We start from the raw sequence: 22667 nt of genomic DNA on the forward strand, positions 1-22667 counted from the left end.
ACGACAAACTGGCCACACGATAAAACTGACCAAACGACAAACTGACCACACGACAAACTGACCACACGACAAACTGACCACACGACAAACTGACCACACGACAAACAGGCCGCACGACAAACTGGCCGCACGACAAATTGACCACACGACAAATTGACCACACGACAAACTGACCACACGACAAACAGGCCGCACGACAAACTGACCACACGACAAACTGACCACACGACAAACTGACCACACGACAAATTGACCACACGACAAACTGACCACACGACAAACTGACCACACGACAAACTGGCCACACGACAAACTGAACACACGACAAACTGACCACACGACAAACTGACCACACGACAAACTGGCCACACGACAAACTGACCACACGACAAACAGACCACACGACAGACAACACGACAAACTGACCACACATCAAACTGGCCACACGACAAACTGAACACACGACAAACTGGCCACACGACAAACAGGCCACACATCAAACTGACCACACATCAAACTGGCCACACTACAAACAAACAGGCCACACATCAAGAATAAAGAAAACCAAACTCTGCAATGGTGCCAGGAAAACAAAGAGAATTGAGTGGCTTGTGACCAGAGGCTAATCATAGAAAGTAAAATCTTATTTTGTTGGTTGTTTTTTTTTTTTTTGGGGGGGGGGGGGGGTTCCTGGATCACTGCAATCAAGATCTTTATTTTCTTGGCCCATTTTTAGAAAGTGGAGATTATATATCCTCTGACATAATATAGTTGATCTAACGAGCAGTGCCGGATAAAAACAGTGGAAGGCCTAGGGCTAAAATCTAAAATCAGTCTAAAATTGTAAATCATTACGCTAATAGAAATGGGGGTACCGACAAAGTACGGTAAAAATAAATTGCAACCTGGGGCTATAGTTTCATTAAATGTGCCCTGGTTTTAAATATTGGGCCCTGGGGTCTTGCCTCATTAGCCCTGTAAGTAATCCGGCACTGCATGTGTCTGATCAAAACACGTTAGTCCGTGAGACAGGCTTGACTCTTTAGTGACATGCATGCTGGTGTACTCACCCTCTCTGGGCACATGGCTAGGTTTGCTGGTGCTCGTGACGTGACTAGCTGAGTTCATAGATAGGAACATGTGAAAAGACACTATCAATTTTAGGCGGGTCAATGCCACGGTTCTTGTGGCGCTTAGGTATTGCACGGTCCCGTGGTACGACGTTAGTACAGGGGGGGGGGGGTGATGGTGATGGGGGTGATGGTGGTGATGTCGGTGATGATGGTGGTGATGGTGAGGGGTGATGATGGGGGATGGTGGTGGTGATGATGGTTGGTGATGGGGTTGGTGATAGGGGTGGTGATGGTGATGATTATGATTGATGGTGGTGATGGGTGGGAGATGACTTGATAACGAAGAATGGTGATCATCGGGGGATGGTGATGGTGACATGACATGTTGATTACATTGAGATGACATGAGGATGACATGACATGAGGATGGCACGAGGATGAAATGACATGAGGAAGACATGAGGAAGACATGAGGAAGACATGAGGATGACATGAGGATGATACGAGATGACATGAGGATGACATGACATGAGGATGACATGACATGAATAAGACATGAGGATGACATGAGGATGACATGAGGATGACATGGGGATGATACGAGATGACATAAGGATGACATGACATGAGGATGACATGACATGAATAAGACATGAGGATGACATGAGGATGATACGAGATGACATGAGGATGACACGACATGAGGATGACATGACATGAGGATGACATGAGGAAGACATGAACGTGACAGGAAGCAGACATGAGGATGGAATAAGAATGACATGACATGAGGATGACATGAGGATGACATGAGGATGACATAAGGATGACATGATGATGACAGGACTGGGGTTAGTAAAGTTTTATTGCTTTGATTGTCCCTACGTAAAGAACTTGTGTGACAAAAATAAATTGAGAAAAAAATCATCGATGATTAATCGATTGATTTTAGTCGATATTTTTATGACACAGATCTTTAACTAACAACTAAATCAGATCTACTGTTCCTGAGTCTAACGCTGCCACGTGTCAACAGATAGCCACCATTTTTTTATTTGTTATAGAGTCCACTCAGCTCTATTGAGTACCCATCTTTTTAAAAACATTTCTTTGAGTCGAATCAACCGAGGTCACTAATCAAACTCAGCTTAAATGAACGTCAAACGTCTGACGTGAATGACGTCAAGTTTTGAGCTGACAACATCCGATGGCTGTACTAGTCCCAGAGGGTCTTGAACCCGCTCTCTGGGGTGATGACGTGTCTTGGTTGACGTTTGGAGCTGCTGGATGTGTACGTCATTTTCATACTCAACACTTTTCGTGTCAATAACAAGACGTCACTGTCATGACAGCTGGGGTCTGTCACTGTCATGACAAGTAGGTCTGTCACTGTCATGACAAGTAGGTCTGTCACTGGGACCCTCATCACTAAAGAATGGTGAGTAGAACTAGGCAGTGACATGGTGAAGTAGAGTTAAATACTTGAAATGTGATGTTGGTGATCTCGCCATCTGTTGATGTTAATGCTGCTAATGCTGATGGTGTTAATGTTGATGTTGTTAATGTTGATGTTGTTAATGTTGATGTTGTTAATGCTGATGTTGCTAATGCTGATGGTGTTAATGCTGATGTGGTTAATGCTGGTGTTGCTAATGCTGGTGTTGCTAATGATGATGGTGCTAATGCTGATGCTGATGCTAATGTTGATGTCGATGTCGATGTTGATGCTAATGCTGATGTGGAAGTTGAAGTTGAAGTTGATGTAGATGTTGTTGATGCTGATGCTAATGTTGATGTCGATGTTGATGCTAATGCTGATGTTGTTGAAGTTGAAGTTGAAGTTGATGTTGATGTTGATGTTGATGTTGTTGATGCTGATGCTAATGTTGATGTCGATGTTGATGGTGATAATGATGTCGATGTCGATGTTGATGGTGATGTTGATGGTGATGTTGATGGTGATAATGATGTCGATGTTGATGTTGATGGTGATGTTGATGGTGAAGTCGATGTCGATGGTGATGGTGATGTTGATGGTGATGTCGATGTTGATGGTGATGGTGATTATGATGTCGATGTTGATGTCGATGTCGATGGTGATGGTGAAGGTTATTATGATGTCGATGCAGCTCACTTAGATGCACACAAGTGCCAGTGGTTTGAAATTATTTCAACCAATCAACAACTCTGTACCAACAGCTTCGGTTTCAGCTGTCAAGATATTGGACAACTTCCAATCGTATCAAAAGATTTCTCACATCTGTAGTCTAGAAACCACGTGACTGTTGTCACGTGGTCAACATGTTGATCACGTGTGGGTTGATGTGGCTAATTGGTGTCACGTGACAGCAGTGGTTGCAGGAACAGAAGACCCGGATGTAGCATGGCCCTGGATATACTTCCGGTTACCCAGCGGCATGGTACATCAGAACATACACACATACACACATCCACGTATACACATATCCACGCATACACACAATCACACATCACACAATCACGCATCACACAATCACACATCACACATCACACAAACACTCTGCAACCTCTCCACGTATTATTCAGAAGTTCAATCATACAATCAATCAATCAACAATCGCAGCCACTTGTTCTTCAATCATCACCTAGTGATAATCACAATCACTACTTTTTTATTTTTTTATTTTAGAAAATGTAAAAACTATTTTCTTTAATAACTGATAAGACTATCACTTAAACTTTTGTATTAAATCAAATCGGAATTTTTTCAAGCGTTGTACAAAGATAAAAGTTATCATCTGTCAGATTTATTTGATAACATTTTTTTTTATTTCTACTGGAAGGTAAAGATTTTCTTTTGAAATAAAATAAATTAAAAATGGTATACTTGAGGTTAACCGCTCTGAACTGACCAAAACTAAAATCCTAAATTTAAAACAAGAATCGAAGTGCTTGAAGCCAAATGTAACAAACCCATAGTTTTAAGGGACGTAACTCAACTGATCTTTAATAAGGGACATAACTCTACCGTTATCTAACAGGGGAGATAACTCCCGGGATACTCACATTTTAAATCGACGCCCAGGCACAGCGTCCAGTCGCTCCTATCGATGGTCCGCGCCGTTTTTTTATCACAGAAATTTAGAAAGTCTTTGGCACACAACTTTGGCTTCATCAGCTTCTTGACCATCTTCTTGAACTTTCGGATCTCCTTGAACTTGAGCTTGCCGTCTTTGTTGACGTCCAGCTCGTCAAACTTCCACAGGACCACGGCCTTCTCTGTGCCGAACCCTGGCGCCTGCAGGCCGCCTGCTCAAGTGGGGGGGGGGGGGGGAGACACAAGACACGTCAGGCAAGTTGGGGGGCTCGGGGAGGGGGGATCTTTCGTGGGGTGGGGGGGCGACACAAGACACGTCAGGCAAGATGCAAAGGGGAGGGGGATCTATCGTGGGGTGGGGGGGGGGGGGGAGACACAAGACACGTCAGGCAAGATGCAAAGGGGAGGGGGATCTATCGTGGGGTGGGGGGGGGGAGACACAAGACACGTCAGGCAAGATGCACAAGGGGAGGGGGATCTATCGTGGGGTGGGGGGGGGGACACAAGTTGGGGGACTCGGGGAGGGGGATCTATCGTGGGGTGGGGGGGGGGGGGACACAAGTTGGGGGACTCGGGGAGGGGGATCTATCGTGGGGTGGGTTTTCATGCACCTAGGCAAGTTAGATGCACCTGGGTAGGTTATGTCCACCTGGGTAGGTAATATGCTGCTATGCAGGTTATATACACCTGAGATGCACCATGACAGGTTAAATTCACCTGGGCTCATGCGCAGGTTACGTCCACCTGGGCAGGTTAAATGCACTGTGACAGGTTACGTGCACCTGTGCAGGTTGCGAGCGAGAAATTATTTCAACGATGATTGTTTTCCATTTTCTCGACCCCATTTTTCCTTTGATGAAGTTGAATATCTTAACACTAATCCAAAGCCTAATATGTTAACACTAATCCTAACACTAATATTTTAACACTAAACCTAACCCTAATATCTTAACACTAATCCTAACCCTAATATCTTAACACAAATCCTAACCCTAATATCTTAACACTAATCCTAACCTTAAAGCCAAGCATTGAATGTTTATGTCTAACTGGATCTAACCTGTCAAAATGTATGACATTGTCATGTCAGTGCATCATAAAGAAGGCTTTCGGCCCTGGTGACGTAACATCCGGTTACCTTACCTTTAGAGGGGGGAGGGGAGGGGTTGACCCTGTCGTACTCCTCCTTGAACACTTTGATGAGGCCGGTGTTAAAGAGTTGCCGCTCTTTGGGTCCACACTCTTCTGCGACACGAGAAATGTTAAAAATAGAATCGGGTCTTCACACAAACTCCAGACAACAAATAGCACATCAAATAAAACAAGAAATCGTTGCATTCGTTCCTTTAGTCACACACACTGTATATGTGGGGTGTGAGGGCAGGGGTACACTCCGTCTATATATATATATATATATATATATATATATATATATATATATATATATATATATGTATATATATATATATATATATATATATATATATATATATATATATATATATATATATATATATATATATATATATATACTAACATAGAACTGGCATACATTGTTGTCTCCTGACGCATAACAAAACAATAGGACCGCTGACAAAAGGGATCAGTCAATAAAGTGTTTGTCAGATACCTTGTCTTTGTGTGTGTGTGTGTGTGTGTGTGTGTGTGTCGTAGGTTAGGATTTAGGTAAAGGTTTTCAGGTCTAGTTGGATTATGTCAAGGGTAGGGATAACTTTGGCCAGTTTCAGGGATTTGGGTACGGCTATCCTTATCAGATTATGTTTCACGTGTCTATTAGAGTTTCTGATTGGTCAGATAAAACAGTGGTTGATTGGATGGTTATTTTTAGCATCGCGAGGCTTTGATGACAAATTCACAAGAGAAAAAAACAACAGCTGAAGTATTGGTAAGGTTAGCCGTCATCATATGTGAGCAGCCTCTAGATCTAGGCCCAACAACGTTTGGTTTATTCTGCGCTCGGGCTAATGGAGGAACACGTTAAGCTTAGTATCGGGATGTCTAGAGCTTTACTACGGTACGGCTAACCCAACAGATAACCTTAGACGTGTGCAGCTGACAAATATTTCCAGATTAAATTTTGTTTTAATTCTATCTGTTAACCGGAGATGACGTCATTCGTTTATCCAACGCGTGTCGAAATTTTCCCGTCCCAACACTTTTGTTTACGTGTGTGTATGTGTGTGGTTGTTTACGTGTGTGTATGTGTGTGTGCGTGTATGTGTGTGTGTGTGTGTGTCACGCTGTACGTCACGTTTCTCGCATCTATTTATAGCAGCCGGGCACGAGGAGCAAGCATTGTTATCACGTGTGTTATCTTCAACCTGCAGGTGCGAACCTCAGGTGGGTGGTAAGGGGGTGTTCTGGTTGCCGTGGTAACCGGGGTAAGCTGGCACAAGTGATGGAAGCTGGGCATGTCAGGTGCCGCTTTGTTCATTAATAGGTTGTGGTCATTTGTTTTTTAAACGGTTGTGGTCATTTGTTTTTTAAACGGTTGTGGCCATTTGTTTTTTAAACGGTTGTGGTCATTTGTTTTTTAAACGGTTGTGGTCGTTTGTTTTTTAAACGGTTGTGGTCGTTTGTTTTTTAAACGGTTGTGGTCATTTGTTTTTTAAACGGTTGTGGTCATTTGTTTTTTAAACGGTTGTGGTCATTTGTTTTTTAAACGGTTGTGGTCATTTGTTTTTTAAACGGTTGTGGTCATTTGTTTTTTAAACGGTTGTGGTCATTTGTTTTTTAAACGGTTGTGGTCATTTGTTTTTTAAACGGTTGGGGTCATTTGTTTTTTTAATCTGCTGCCGTTATGGCCGACATCTGCAGGGGCGTCTGTTATACAGGGGCGTCTGTCAGACATACAGGGGCGTCTGTCAGACATACAGGGGCGTCTGTCAGACATACAGGGGCGTCAGTCAGACATACAGGGGCGTCAGTCAGATAAGGGGCGTCTTACCTTTTGTCTTTCTGGACTTGCCCACACGGCCCCCCTTTCTCTTATTGCGCTTGCTGGCTGTAGAAAAATAAAACGTTGATTAGATGTGAGACACAGGATTGGTTGTATGGGGTACTAGTGGCATTGGTTGTATGTGGTACTAGTGGCACTGGTTGTATGTGGTACTAGTGGCATTGGTTGTATGTGGTACTAGTGGCATTGGTTGTATGTGGTACTAGTGGCATTGGTTGTATGGGGTACTAGTGGCATTGGTTGTATGGGGTACTAGTGGCATTGGTTGTATGGGGTACTAGTGGCATTGGTTGTATGGGGTACTAGTGGCATTGGTTGTATGTGGTACTAGTGGCATTGGTTGTAGTTGTATGTGGTACTAGTGGCATTGGTTGTATGGGGTACTAGTGGCATTGGTTGTATGGGGTACTAGTGGCATTGGTTGTATGTGGTACTAGTGGCATTGGTTGTATGGGGTACTAGTGGCATTGGTTGTATGGGGTACTAGTGGCATTGGTTGTATGGGGTACTAGTGGCATTGGTTGTATGTGGTACTAGTGGCATTGGTTGTATGTGGTACTAGTGGCATTGGTTGTATGGGGTACTAGTGGCATTGGTTGTATGTGGTACTAGTGGCATTGGTTGTATGGGGTACTAGTGGCATTGTATGTGGTACTAGTGGCATTGGTTGTATGTGGTACTAGTGGCATTGGTTGTATGGGGTACTAGTGGCATTGGTTGTATGTGGTACTAGTGGCATTGGATGTATGGGGTACTAGTGGCATTGGTTGTATGTGGTACTAGTGGCATTGTATGGGGTACTAGTGGCATTGGTTGTATGGGGTACTAGTGGCATTGGTTGTAGTTGTATGTGGTACTAGTGGCATTGGTTGTATGGGGTACTAGTGGCATTGGTTGTATGGGGTACTAGTGGCATTGGTTGTATGGGGTACTAGTGGCATTGGTTGTATGTGGTACTAGTGGCATTGGTTGTATGTGGTACTAGTGGCATTGGTTGTATGGGGTACTAGTGGCATTGGTTGTATGGGGTACTAGTGGCATTGGTTGTATGGGGTACTAGTGGCATTGGTTGTATGGGGTACTAGTGGCATTGGTTGTATGTGGTACTAGTGGCATTGGTTGTATGGGGTACTAGTGGCATTAGTTGTATGGGGTACTAGTGGCATTGGTTGTATGGGGTACTAGTGGCATTGGTTGTATGTGGTACTAGTGGCATTGGTTGTATGGGGTACTAGTGGCATTGGTTGTATGGGGTACTAGTGGCATTGTTTGTAGTTGTATGGGGTACTAGTGGCATTGGTTGTATGTGGTACTAGTGGCATTGGTTGTATGGGGTACTAGTGGCATTGGTTGTATGGGGTACTAGTGGCATTGGTTGTAGTTGTATGTGGTACTAGTGGCATTAGTTGTATTGGTTGTATGTTGTACTAGTGGCATTGGTTGTATGGGGTACTAGTGGCATTGGTTGTATGGGGTACTAGTGGCATTGGTTGTATGGGGTACTAGTGGCATTAGTTGTATGGGGTACTAGTGGCATTGGTTGTATGGGGTACTAGTGGCATTGGTTGTATGGGGTACTAGTGGCATTGGTTGTATGGGGTACTAGTGGCATTGGTTGTATGTGGTACTAGTGGCATTGGTTGTAGTTGTATGTGGTACTAGTGGCATTGGTTGTATGGGGTACTAGTGGCATTGGTTGTATGGGGTACTAGTGGCATTGGTTGTATGGGGTACTAGTGGCATTGGTTGTATGGGGTACTAGTGGCATTGGTTGTATGGGGTACTAGTGGCATTGGTTGTATGTGGTACTAGTGGCATTGGTTGTAGTTGTATGTGGTACTAGTGGCATTGGTTGTATGGGGTACTAGTGGCATTGGTTGTATGGGGTACTAGTGGCATTGGTTGTATGGGGTACTAGTGGCATTGGTTGTATGGGGTACTAGTGGCATTGGTTGTATGGGGTACTAGTGGCATTGGTTGTATGTGGTACTAGTGGCATTGGTTGTATGGGGTACTAGTGGCATTAGTTGTATGGGGTACTAGTGGCATTGGTTGTATGGGGTACTAGTGGCATTGGTTGTATGTGGTACTAGTGGCATTGGTTGTATGGGGTACTAGTGGCATTGGTTGTATGGGGTACTAGTGGCATTGGTTGTATGGGGTACTAGTGGCATTGGTTGTATGGGGTACTAGTGGCATTAGTTGTATGGGGTACTAGTGGCATTGGTTGTATGGGGTACTAGTGGCATTGGTTGTATGGGGTACTAGTGGCATTGGTTGTATGTGGTACTAGTGGCATTGGTTGTATGGGGTACTAGTGGCATTGGTTGTATGGGGTACTAGTGGCATTGGTTGTATGTGGTACTAGTGGCATTGGTTGTATGGGGTACTAGTGGCATTAGTTGTATGGGGTACTAGTGGCATTGGTTGTATGGGGTACTAGTGGCATTGGTTGTATGGGGTACTAGTGGCATTGGTTGTATGGGGTACTAGTGGCATTGGTTGTATGTGGTACTAGTGGCATTGGTTGTATGGGGTACTAGTGGCATTGGTTGTATGTGGTACTAGTGGCATTGGTTGTATGTGGTACTAGTGGCATTGGTTGTATGTGGTACTAGTGACATTGGTTGTATGGAGTACTAGTGGCATTGGTTGTATGGGGTACTAGTGGCATTGGTTGTATGGGGTACTAGTGGCATTGGTTGTATGTGGTACTAGTGGCATTGGTTGTATGGGGTACTAGTGGCATTGGTTGTATGTGGTACTAGTGACATTGGTTGTATGTGGTACTAGTGGCATTGGTTGTATGGGGTACTAGTGGCATTGGTTGTATGGGGTACTAGTGGCATTGGTTGTATGTGGTACTAGTGGCATTGGTTGTATGTGGTACTAGTGGCATTGGTTGTATGGGGTACTAGTGGCATTGGTTGTATGTGGTACTAGTGGCATTGGTTGTATGGGGTACTAGTGGCATTGGTTGTATCGGGTACTAGTGGCATTGGTTGTATGGGGTACTAGTGGCATTGGTTGTATGTGGTACTAGTGGCATTGGTTGTATGGGGTACTAGTGGCATTGGTTGTATGTGGTACTAGTGGCATTGGTTGTATGGGGTACTAGTGGCATTGGTTGTATGTGGTACTAGTGGCATTGGTTGTATGGGGTACTAGTGGCATTGGTTGTATGGGGTACTAGTGGCATTGGTTGTATGGGGTACTAGTGGCATTGGTTGTATGGGGTACTAGTGGCATTGGTTGTATGGGGCACTAGTGGCATTGGTTGTATGTGGTACTAGTGGTATTGGTTGTATGGGGTACTAGTGGCATTGGTTGTATGTGGTACTAGTGGCATTGGTTGTATGTGGTACTAGTGGCATTGGTTGTATGTGGTACTAGTGTCATTGGTTGTATGGGGTACTAGTGGCATTGGTTGTATGGGGTACTAGTGGCATTGTTTGTATGCTGTACTAGTGGCATTGGTTGTAGTTGTATGGGGTACTAGTGGCATTGGTTGTATGTGGTACTAGTGGCATTGGTTGTATGTGGTACTAGTGGCATTGGTTGTATGGGGTACTAGTGGCATTGGTTGTATGTGGTACTAGTGGCATTGGTTGTATGGGGTACTAGTGGCATTGGTTGTATGGGGTACTAGTGGCATTGGTTGTAGTTGTATGGGGTACTAGTGGCATTGGTTGTATGTGGTACTAGTGGCATTGGTTGTAGTTGTATGGGGTACTAGTGGCATTGGTTGTATGTGGTACTAGTGGCATTGGTTGTATGGGGTACTAGTGGCATTGTATGGGGTACTAGTGGCATTGGTTGTATGTGGTACTAGTGGCATTGGTTGTATGTGGTACTAGTGGCATTGGTTGTATGGGGTACTAGTGGCATTGGTTGTATGTGGTACTAGTGGCATTGGTTGTATGGGGTACTAGTGGCATTAGTTGTATGTGGTACTAGTGGCATTAGTTGTATGGGGTACTAGTGGCATTAGTTGTATGTGGTACTAGTGGCATTGGTTGTATGTTGTACTAGTGGCATTGGTTGTATGGGGTACTAGTGGCATTGGTTGTATGGGGTACTAGTGGCATTGGTTGTATGTGGTACTAGTGGCATTGGTTGTATGTGGTACTAGTGGCATTGGTTGTATGGGATACTAGTGGCATTGGTTGTATGTGGTACTAGTGGCATTGGTTGTATGTGGTACTAGTGGCATTGGTTGTATGGGGTACTAGTGGCATTGGTTGTATGTGGTACTAGTGGCATTGGTTGTATGTGGTACTAGTGGCATTGGTTGTAGTTGTATGGGGTACTAGTGGCATTGGTTGTATGGGGTACTAGTGGCATTGGTTGTATGTGGTACTAGTGGCATTGGTTGTATGTGGTACTAGTGGCATTGGTTGTATGGGGTACTAGTGGCATTGGTTGTATGGGGCACTAGTGGCATTGGTTGTATGTGGTACTAGTGGCATTGGTTGTATGTGGTACTAGTGGCATTGGTTGTATGGGGTACTAGTGGCATTGGTTGTATGTGGTACTAGTGGCATTGGTTGTATGTGGTACTAGTGGCATTGGTTGTATGGGGTACTAGTGTCATTGGTTGTATGTGGTACTAGTGGCATTGGTTGTATGTGGTACTAGTGGCATTGGTTGTATGTGGTACTAGTGGCATTGGTTGTATAGGGTACTAGTGGCATTGGTTGTATGTGGTACTAGTGGCATTGGTTGTATGGGGTACTAGTGGCATTGGTTGTAGTTGTATGGGGTACTAGTGGCATTGGTTGTATGTGGTACTAGTGGCATTGGTTGTATGGGGTACTAGTGGCATTGGTTGTATGTGGTACTAGTGGCATTGGTTGTATGGGGTACTAGTGGCATTGGTTGTAGTTATATGGGGTACTAGTGGCATTGGTTGTATGTGGTACTAGTGGCATTGGTTGTAGTTGTATGGGGTACTAGTGGCATTGGTTGTATGGGGTACTAGTGGCATTGGTTGTATGTGGTACTAGTGGCATTGGTTGTATGTGGTACTAGTGGCATTGGTTGTATGTGGTACTAGTGGCATTGGTTGTAGTTGTATGGGGTACTAGTGGCATTGGTTGTATGGGGTACTAGTGGCATTGGTTGTATGGGGTACTAGTGGCATTGGTTGTATGGGGTACTAGTGGCATTGGTTGTATGTGGTACTAGTGGCATTGGTTGTATGTGGTACTAGTGGCATTGGTTGTATGGGGTACTAGTGGCATTGGTTGTATGGGGTACTAGTGGCATTGGTTGTATGCGGTACTAGTGGCATTGGTTGTATGGGGTACTAGTGGCATTGGTTGTATGTGGTACTAGTGGCATTGGTTGTATGTGGTACTAGTGGCATTGGTTGTATGTGGTACTAGTGGCATTGGTTGTATGGGGTACTAGTGGCATTGGTTGTATGTGGTACTAGTGGCATTGGTTGTATGTGGTACTAGTGGCATTGGTTGTATGTGGTACTAGTGACATTGGTTGTATGGGGTACTAGTGGCATTGGTTGTATGGGGTACTAGTGGCATTGGTTGTATGTGGTACTAGTGGCATTGGTTGTATGTGGTACTAGTGGCATTGGTTGTATGGGGTACTAGTGGCATTGGTTGTATGGGGTACTAGTGGCATTGGTTGTATGGGGTACTAGTGGCATTGGTTGTATGGGGTACTAGTGGCATTGGTTGTATGTGGTACTAGTGGCATTGGTTGTATGGGGTACTAGTGGCATTGGTTGTATGTGGTACTAGTGACATTGGTTGTATGTGGTACTAGTGGCATTGGTTGTATGGGGTACTAGTGGCATTGGTTGTATGGGGTACTAGTGGCATTGGTTGTATGTGGTACTAGTGGCATTGGTTGTATGGGGTACTAGTGGCATTGGTTGTAGTTGTATGGGGTACTAGTGGCATTGGTTGTATGTGGTACTAGTGGCATTGGTTGTAGTTGTATGGGGTACTAGTGGCATTGGTTGTATGGGGTACTAGTGGCATTGGTTGTATGTGGTACTAGTGGCATTGGTTGTATGTGGTACTAGTGGCATTGGTTGTATGTGGTACTAGTGACATTGGTTGTATGTGGTACTAGTGGCATTGGTTGTATGGGGTACTAGTGGCATTGGTTGTATGGGGTACTAGTGGCATTGGTTGTATGTGGTACTAGTGGCATTGGTTGTATGGGGTACTAGTGGCATTGGTTGTAGTTGTATGGGGTACTAGTGGCATTGGTTGTATGTGGTACTAGTGGCATTGGTTGTAGTTGTATGGGGTACTAGTGGCATTGGTTGTATGGGGTACTAGTGGCATTGGTTGTATGTGGTACTAGTGGCATTGGTTGTATGTGGTACTAGTGGCATTGGTTGTATGTGGTACTAGTGGCATTGGTTGTATGGAGTACTAGTGGCATTGGTTGTATGGGGTACTAGTGGCATTGGTTGTATGGGGTACTAGTGGCATTGGTTGTATGTGGTACTAGTGGCATTGGTTGTATGGGGTACTAGTGGCATTGGTTGTATGGGGTACTAGTGGCATTGGTTGTATGTGGTACTAGTGGCATTGGTTGTATGGGGTACTAGTGGCATTAGTTGTATGGGGTACTAGTGGCATTGGTTGTATGGGGTACTAGTGGCATTGGTTGTATGGGGTACTAGTGGCATTGGTTGTATGGGGTACTAGTGGCATTGGTTGTATGTGGTACTAGTGGCATTGGTTGTATGGGGTACTAGTGGCATTGGTTGTATGTGGTACTAGTGGCATTGGTTGTATGTGGTACTAGTGGCATTGGTTGTATGTGGTACTAGTGACATTGGTTGTATGTGGTACTAGTGGCATTGGTTGTATGGGGTACTAGTGGCATTGGTTGTATGGGGTACTAGTGGCATTGGTTGTATGGGGTACTAGTGGCATTGGTTGTATGGGGTACTAGTGGCATTGGTTGTATGGGGTACTAGTGGCATTGGTTGTATGGGGTACTAGTGGCATTGGTTGTATGGGGTACTAGTGGCATTGGTTGTATGGGGTACTAGTGGCATTGGTTGTATGGGGTACTAGTGGCATTGGTTGTATGGGGTACTAGTGGCATTGGTTGTATGGGGTACTAGTGGCATTGGTTGTATGTGGTACTAGTGGCATTGGTTGTATGGGGTACTAGTGGCATTAGTTGTATGGGGTACTAGTGGCATTGGTTGTATGGGGTACTAGTGGCATTGGTTGTATGTGGTACTAGTGGCATTGGTTGTATGGGGTACTAGTGGCATTGGTTGTATGGGGTACTAGTGGCATTGGTTGTATGGGGTACTAGTGGCATTGGTTGTATGGGGTACTAGTGGCATTAGTTGTATGGGGTACTAGTGGCATTGGTTGTATGGGGTACTAGTGGCATTGGTTGTATGGGGTACTAGTGGCATTGGTTGTATGTGGTACTAGTGGCATTGGTTGTATGTGGTACTAGTGGCATTGGTTGTAGTTGTATGGGGTACTAGTGGCATTAGTTGTACGGGGTACTAGTGGCATTGGTTGTATGGGGTACTAGTGGCATTGGTTGTATGTGGTACTAGTGGCATTGGTTGTATGTGGTACTAGAGGCATTGGTTATAGTTGTATGTGTACGCAATATCGGATCGCGGATTCCACGCAATTCTCGTGGGTACCTAAAGAACCCTACCCTATCCAACCCAACCCTACCAACCCTGGACTACTCACAAGTTTAAAATGTTCGGTCATCGTGACCTCGCGAATATGCGTGGAAACAAATATGGCACGCTGCAGACAATTTAGCGGTTTAAAATGTTGTCTGTCAACATATGTTAGGGTCACGAGGTCAACATACGTTAGGGTCACGAGGTCAAATATGTTAGGGTCACGAGGTCAACATATGTTAGGGTCACGAGGTCAACATATGTTAGGGTCACGAGGTCAACATATGTTAGGGTCACGAGGTCAACATATGTTAGGGTCACGAGGTCAACATATGTTAGGGTCACGAGGTCAACATATGTTAGGGTCACGAAGTCAACATATGTTAGGGTCACGATGTCAACTATGTTAACAGCAACCGCTCATCATACTGTCCCATGTATAAATAAGCGCCCAAATGCTGGCATGACGTATATCCTGTGACGCCATATGTTAGTCACGTGACAGCCTAATCACTTTTTAAACTGTCCTCTAATCACTAATTGAACGGTCCTCTAATTTTGAACGGTCCTCTAATTTTGAACGGTCCTCTAATCACTAATTGAACGGTCCTCTAATCACTAATTGAACGGTCCTCTAATTTTGAACGGTCCTCTAATTTTGAACGGTCCTCTAATCACTAATTGAACGGTCCTCTAATCACTAATTGAACGGTCCTCTAATTTTGAACGGTCCTCTAATCACTAATTGAACGGTCCTCTAATTTTGAACGGTCCTCTAATTTTGAACGGTCCTCTAATCACTAATTGAACGGTCCTCTAATCACTAATTGAACGGTCCTCTAATTTTGAACGGTCCTCTAATCACTAATTGAACGGTCCTCTAATCACTAATTGAACGGTCCTCTAATCACTAATTGAACGGTCCTCTAATCACTAATTGAACGGTCCTCTAATTTTGAACGGTCCTCTAATTTTGAACGGTCCTCTAATCACTAATTGAACGGTCCTCTAATCACTAATTGAACGGTCCTCTAATCACTAATTGAACGGTCCTCTAATCACTAATTGAACGGTCCTCTAATCACTAATTGAACGGTCCTCTAATCACTAATTGAACGGTCCTCTAAACACTAATTGAACGGTCCTCTAATTTTGAACGGTCCTCTAATCACTAATTGAACGGTCCTCTAATTTTGAACGGTCCTCTAATCACTAATTGAACGGTCCTCTAATTTTGAACGGTCCTCTAATTTTGAACGGTCCTCTAATCACTAATTGAACGGTCCTCTAATCACTAATTGAACGGTCCTCTAATCACTAATTGAACGGTCCTCTAATCACTAATTGAACGGTCCTCTAATCACTAATTGAACGGTCCTCTAATTTTGAACGGTCCTCTAATTTTGAACGGTCCTCTAATCACTAATTGAACGGTCCTCTAATCACTAATTGAACGGTCCTCTAATTTTGAACGATCCTCTAATCACTAATTGAACGGTCCTCTAATTTTGAACGGTCCTCTAATAACTAATTGAACGGTCCCATAACCACTAACTGAACTTAGTTGTATTTTATTACGTATGATACCCTGTGTTTAACTGCGTTAACTGACTTATACTGCGACACACCACGGGCACCACGTGACCTACCTTTGCTGCACGTGGGTCGCGGCCCCTTGGACGAGGTCCCGGGGATGTGGCGCCCCTCCTTGGTGACGCACCAACAGTAGCCGCTGGAGTTGTGGCACTGGATGTGGTGGAAGCTGCCGTCCTCCTTGCAGGTCGGGATGAGCACGTCAGAGTTCTGGGCTGTCTGGGTCACCTGCAGGGCCTCCAGGCGCTCCAGGGTGCACTTACCCACGGGCGCCGAGTCTGTGGGGGAGAGAGGGGAGTTAGAGGGGCTGGGTGTTGTTTAGTAGGGGTGGAGTGTTTAATATTTGTATTTGTCGTGTAGTGTGGGTGTGGCGTCATGTAGTGTGGCATCATGTAGTGGGGTGTCATGTAATGTGGATGTGGTTTCATGTATTGTGCATGTGGTGTTATGTAGTGTAGATGTGGTGTCATGTAGTGTGGATATGGTGTTGTGTAGTGTGGTGTTATGTAGAATACTCGATACCAACCAAACAAAAGGTAACGTGACCATTAGTGGGGGAGGTGAAGTAGAGTTAATGTGGTGTGGGACAACCTGCGATAATCAACATTATACTGTTATATGTTGTATGCTATTGTTATAAGTTGTATGCTGTTAGTGTTATGTTATAAGACTGTATCACAGACGGGGTGTCTAAAGAGGTAGGACAGAGGTCACCCAGTAGTGACGTCAAACATTTAGTACAACCAAAGGTGGAGGGAAGGACATGTGTGACAATGTGTGCTAAATAGGGTCAAAATATATAACAAAGCATTTATTTCATCTTTTTGTTTATCTTCTTTACTAATTACATCGCCACTCTGGTTATTACATCTCTACGATACAACTTACAACTCTACATAGCGCTTAGGTCTCGCCATAGAACTTACACATGTACATACAACTAACATCTGTACACACAACTTATATAACACACATATCCTAGAAGATCTGAATGTGAAACACGTGTAACGTTGGCTACCTTCATTGTCCTTCTTCTTGGGGCTCGATCCTGGGCCCGTGTCCGCCAGACATGGCTGCAGGCACCACGTGACCACGAGCAGCCAACAAACTAGCGCCATGCTGGGGGGCCGTACATGACCAGCGGCCAATCACCATCCACTAGCGACACATAATCCAAAACTCCGGCTTAATCCGTTCCAGAATTCCACACTAATCCGCAGGATTAATAGCCAGTCATGTGGAGATAATCCTCTTTAGCGCGACACACACAGGGAATTTGAGGTTCAAAAAGGGGGATAACTAGGAAAACACAGTTGGGAGAGTTGCGTCACATGAATTTTGTTGATTGAACGTCCTGGCTAGGAGCACAGCGTGAATGGTTTTGTTTATGCCGAGTGCTGTCCCCTCCCTGTCACTCGGCTTGTGTGCAGTACACATAAATACATGACGTCATTGTACGGAAATAATACAGCGGCCGGGTGCTAAAAATAGACTTGGCTGTAATGTGGAGTTATGGGACCTGGGTCACGGTAAACTTATCGTCTCCCTTACAATAAATTAGACAGGCGAATACAGCACGGGGGTGGCATGCCCATTGAACAACACACAACACACGCAACACACGCAACACACGCAACACACGCAACACACACACATACACACGCAACACACGCAACACACGCAACACACGGAACACACACACGCAACACACGCAACACACGGAACACACACACACACGGAACACACGCAACACACGGAACACACACACACATACACACACACACACATACGCAACACACGGAACACACACACGCAACACACGGAACACACACACACACACACACGGAATACACGAACATACGCAACACACAAAAATACATATCTAACAGGCTATCTGACTGCACTTTCCCAGGTTAAAGATAACTCTAATCCTATCCCTTGATCGTAACCTTAGGCTTCAAATGTGTGGCGTCAATGTTAGGGGTACGGCTAATGTCCCGGGGCATTTATTATAGAACCTATTTCTGGTTGAGCCAAATGGTCTATTTAAAAAAATACTAATTAATATAAAAATCATAAATTAATCTCGTGTAGCCCTAAATTAGAACGCCTCCCCCCCCCCAATCCTGTATGGGACGATACTCCCCGAAAAATGTTGACCCCCCCCCCCCCCCCCCCCCCGAAAAAAGTCTGGAAGAAACACTGCCAGGATCCATTCATTCATGAGTTGTAAGACACGCCCTTCGTTGGTGGACCGCCTACACGCCCATTACGTCACGCTCTATTATGTAACGCCGTGACGTCACGTCTAAACTTAGACACACAATTCAATGAAGCCTTAAATTAACAATTGGACAAGGCAAAGTCAACTCTAAATGACCTGTATACATTAGTTTGACTTAAGGCGAATGATCTAAAACTTGACTTGATTTAACAACTTGACTTAATAATTGACTTAACTGGACTTAATAGTATCATTAACATGACCGCATAAAAAAAACCACATCCCTCACACATACACACACAACCCTCACACACACATACATACACACACACACATCTAGATTAGAGCCACTGCACCAGGCGGAGTGCAGGTCAAGCAGAGTTAGTCTAGACACGTGCTGACATTCCTGGCATACAAGTTCCCCTCCAGCGGCTCCCCACAAACCTGGTCACGTGACCCCACACATCCCACACGCCCGCCCACCCACATCACATGTGTCCACTGTGAAATCACATCACAAACACATCCTGGCGAATTTCACATGTTTCCTGGTACCAACTCCATCCAGCAGACGAGAGAGAAGTGTGAAAGCCAGAGTCGTGTACACATGTTGTGTTTCCCCCTGACACCGTCAACTGTGGCCGGGGCGACCAAGTGAAACGGTCGCCCGACAAACACGTCGATACCACACGACCTATTTAAGCTTCTCTTTGCTAATGTAACGGCTGGGGGGAGGGGGGTCCCGAATTTATAATTCAAATTTTGTCCTACCACGCTCATAATGAGGTAGGCTGGTCGGTGCCACATTAAATTGGGCCATCTGTAGGCATAGAAGTGGGCCATATACAGATAAGTATGGGCCATCTCTAGACATATATATGGGCCATCTTTTGGCATAGATGTGGGCATAGATGTGGGCCATATACACATCAATATGGGCCATCTTTTGGCATAGATGTGGGCCATATACACATCAATATGGGCCATCTTTAGGCATAGAAGTGGGCCATATACACATCAATATTGGTCATCTTTAGGTATAGATGTGGGTCATATCCCCATAAGGGCCATCTCCACATACAAACAGTTGGGCCCTCTTTTTCTGTGGTCAAAAACTCACATATGGGTCAGAAGTCTGAGCCAGTCTCCACAACAATATATATATATATATATATATATATATATATATATATATATATATATATATATATATATATATATATATACACTGAACATGTACATGCGGCACGACCAAAACAAAATGACCTTCTCATCATTACGACACAAAATCTGATAACAATTTGTACAGATCCTCCTGGTGATAACACTCGTGCCCCCTACCCCCCCCCCCCCCTACACAAACCCATCCCCCACCCCGACAACACCACAAACATTCCACCGTGGAAAGTTTTTTTTTCTCTCATGCAAAATTGAATTTAACTTCTTGTAACGATCGACGTAAAAAATGTTTCAAGTTTTTTTTCCAGCGATGTGAGGAGAAAATATGAAACCTGAGATGTGCAGGGTAATGGCGGGGTGTCAGGTGACGGTGGTACTGGGTGCACACCCCGCCTGGGGCATGGATGGCGCTACGTACGGCTACATCTGCGGGCTACAAGATATACCGAGTCGTGCTTCCAGGAGAATAATGGATATCTTAAGCGTGCATGTGTATATATATATATATATATATATATATATATATATATATATATATATATATATATATATATATATATATATATATATATATATATATGCGTAGCAACATATTTCAGCTCCCTGGGCGAAGGACTCTTAACAAATTCTTATTTACAAATATTTGCAGACATTCCCATGTTTTATTTAGAGAAACGGACGCCGTTTGCGCAAGATGATGCAAACGCCAATGTATATCGCTACATACATACATACATACATACATACATACATACATACATACAAAAAATGCAGTCATACAATACACGCAACATTCTGACACACACCACATAGACACATCCGACATACCTACTGACGGACACAATAGACAGACACACCAGACAGAAAAGTACAGTCTGACTTGGCCGTCCAACGAACTTGGCCGTCCAGCGTTCAAATATTTCCCTCCCGTCCAGACGACTAAGACAGCCCCATGAGCCGCGCCCGGTCACCAAACATGACCTGACCGACTGGACATTGACTGACCCCACCTCACGGCCCAAGTGTGAAGAGGCCGATCTAAAAATAGCAGCATGACGTCAGAATGTTCTCCATCGCTAGGGCTGCAGCCAGACTACAAGATCACGTGGTCTTATCACGTGGTCTTATCACGTGACCAAGGCACGTGACCAGACCACGTGACACATACACACCGACCACGCTAAACACGACCACGCTAAACACGACCACGCTAAACACGATCGCTACCATTTAACCCGAATATTTAGGTTAATTGTATTTTCTAAATTAATCCTATTAATTAAAATTATGTTTTCTATTTGCTCACATTGACACTCAAACTTACCGGCTAGTAGACACACAAACACATACAAAATATGAACTCACTTATTTACACATGCGCACACACACACATAGAGAGTTTAACCTAATCCTTTCCATCTATGAGTCATAAAGACGTTAACCTAAACTTAAACCTAAACATAAACCTTATCCTAATCCTAAAACTAACCTAACCTAACATTATAACATGACAGGCTTATAGAAATTCACCAATATAAAATGACAGCCTTATAACAATTCACACATAGAATGTGACATTTGACATATGTCAGCCTCCAAGATTCACATTCACGAAGCCCAAAGTTTGTAACAAATAATCCGCACTAATTAGAAATTAGATTCGTACTAGCCGTGTACGAGCCGTGTACGAGCCAGTGAGCGGCGTACGACTGGGACGAGCCGTGAACGATTCCATGTTTCTTGTCGGCCAGCCACCTCTAGGCGGAGCAGACGATTAACTACGTCACACTAGACTCGACAAACTCCACGCCGTCTGCCCGAGATGGTTTTTAATGGGACGAGTTTAAGGTGAAAGCGAAGGGGAGGGGGGTGAGTGGGGGAGGGGGAGAATTCCCCCCCCCCCCTCGCCTTCTCTTTCGTGCTTGATAAAGTAAATTCAGTGCAGTCGTGATACCTATAAGCAGCAGACGTAACGCATACGTTATAAACCAAACATTGTCAGACTAAAGCCGATACATGTATGTACAAATTGTACATGAAATGCAGATTTTATACACCAAATATGGTCAGACAAAATACACACTTAATATAGCTATATAACCGTATCATATACTGACTTACTTCAAATATAACTGAAGGAACTACAGACGTAATTTAGATTGGCACATGCTAATTACAATATATATTGGCATTTGCTAATTACAATATGTTGAATAGAGTGGTCACAGTCAAACAATTCAAATCACTAGGGTACCGCCCATGTTGAAAGTCTTATCAGACATTCAATACAGACATGTCTGCCAAACTTAATCCAGATAATTTTTTTTTAAATGAATTTTTATATTATAGTCAAAATGGACTTAGTATTACAGGGAAAAAAAATTGAAAAAAAATTGAATATTACAGATAAGTAAAACAAAAAATAACAGACTTTATATTTCAGACAAAATACAGAATTAGCATTACAGACAAGATACTGACTTTATATTACAGACAAATAACACACTTTACATTACAGACTATACACAAGCAAATTCAACGAGTTTAATTAGTATTTTATACCCCATCGTTAATTTCCCGAATTTCCCCAACCGCCCGCCACCCTCTAAGCCCCACCCCCTAAGCCCGTCACCCCCTAAGCCCCACCCCCTAAGCCCCACCCCCTGACCTCCCCCTAAGACCACCTAATCAAACCGCCGAGACACCTGCAGATACAAACGGCCTTTTGATTAATTTTTTTTTTCTTTAGAAGACAGGAGAGCCCTTCACACTAGGCGGGGTCAACCTTTGCTTCAAGAGACTGCTCGCAGCATACAGAGCATACCACAGCATACAGTATGCTTCAATATAAGGATATATATATATATATATATATATATATATATATATATATA

General features: G+C 44.0%; 1 protein-coding gene across 12 annotated transcripts in view; it reads right to left on the bottom strand.

Annotated features, from left to right (window-relative positions):
* Window positions 1-22667, bottom strand: part of LOC131941207 (SPARC-related modular calcium-binding protein 1) — a 72318-nt gene that overhangs the window by 16241 nt on the left and 33410 nt on the right. For 2 of the 12 annotated variants that reach the window (XM_059300250.1, XM_059300249.1), the window contains exons 3-7: window positions 16427-16648; window positions 7118-7174; window positions 5293-5394; window positions 4119-4361; window positions 1071-1151 (exon numbers count right to left, since the gene is read on the bottom strand). In XM_059300250.1, coding sequence (XP_059156233.1) covers window positions 1071-1151; window positions 4119-4361; window positions 5293-5394; window positions 7118-7174; window positions 16427-16648 — 705 coding nt within the window. Of the gene's footprint in view, window positions 1-1070; window positions 1152-4118; window positions 4362-5292; window positions 5395-7117; window positions 7175-16426; window positions 16649-17388; window positions 17852-19077; window positions 19233-21262; window positions 21282-21303; window positions 21529-22667 lie in introns of those variants that run through there. The other 10 variants (XM_059300253.1, XM_059300259.1, XM_059300255.1 and 7 more) reach the window with 10 other exon arrangements.

This window comes from Physella acuta, unplaced genomic scaffold, assembly GCF_028476545.2.
Source record: "Physella acuta isolate Inbredline_101_S28 unplaced genomic scaffold, ASM2847654v3 ptg000353l, whole genome shotgun sequence".
In the NCBI taxonomy this organism is placed as follows: domain Eukaryota; kingdom Metazoa; phylum Mollusca; class Gastropoda; family Physidae; genus Physella; species Physella acuta.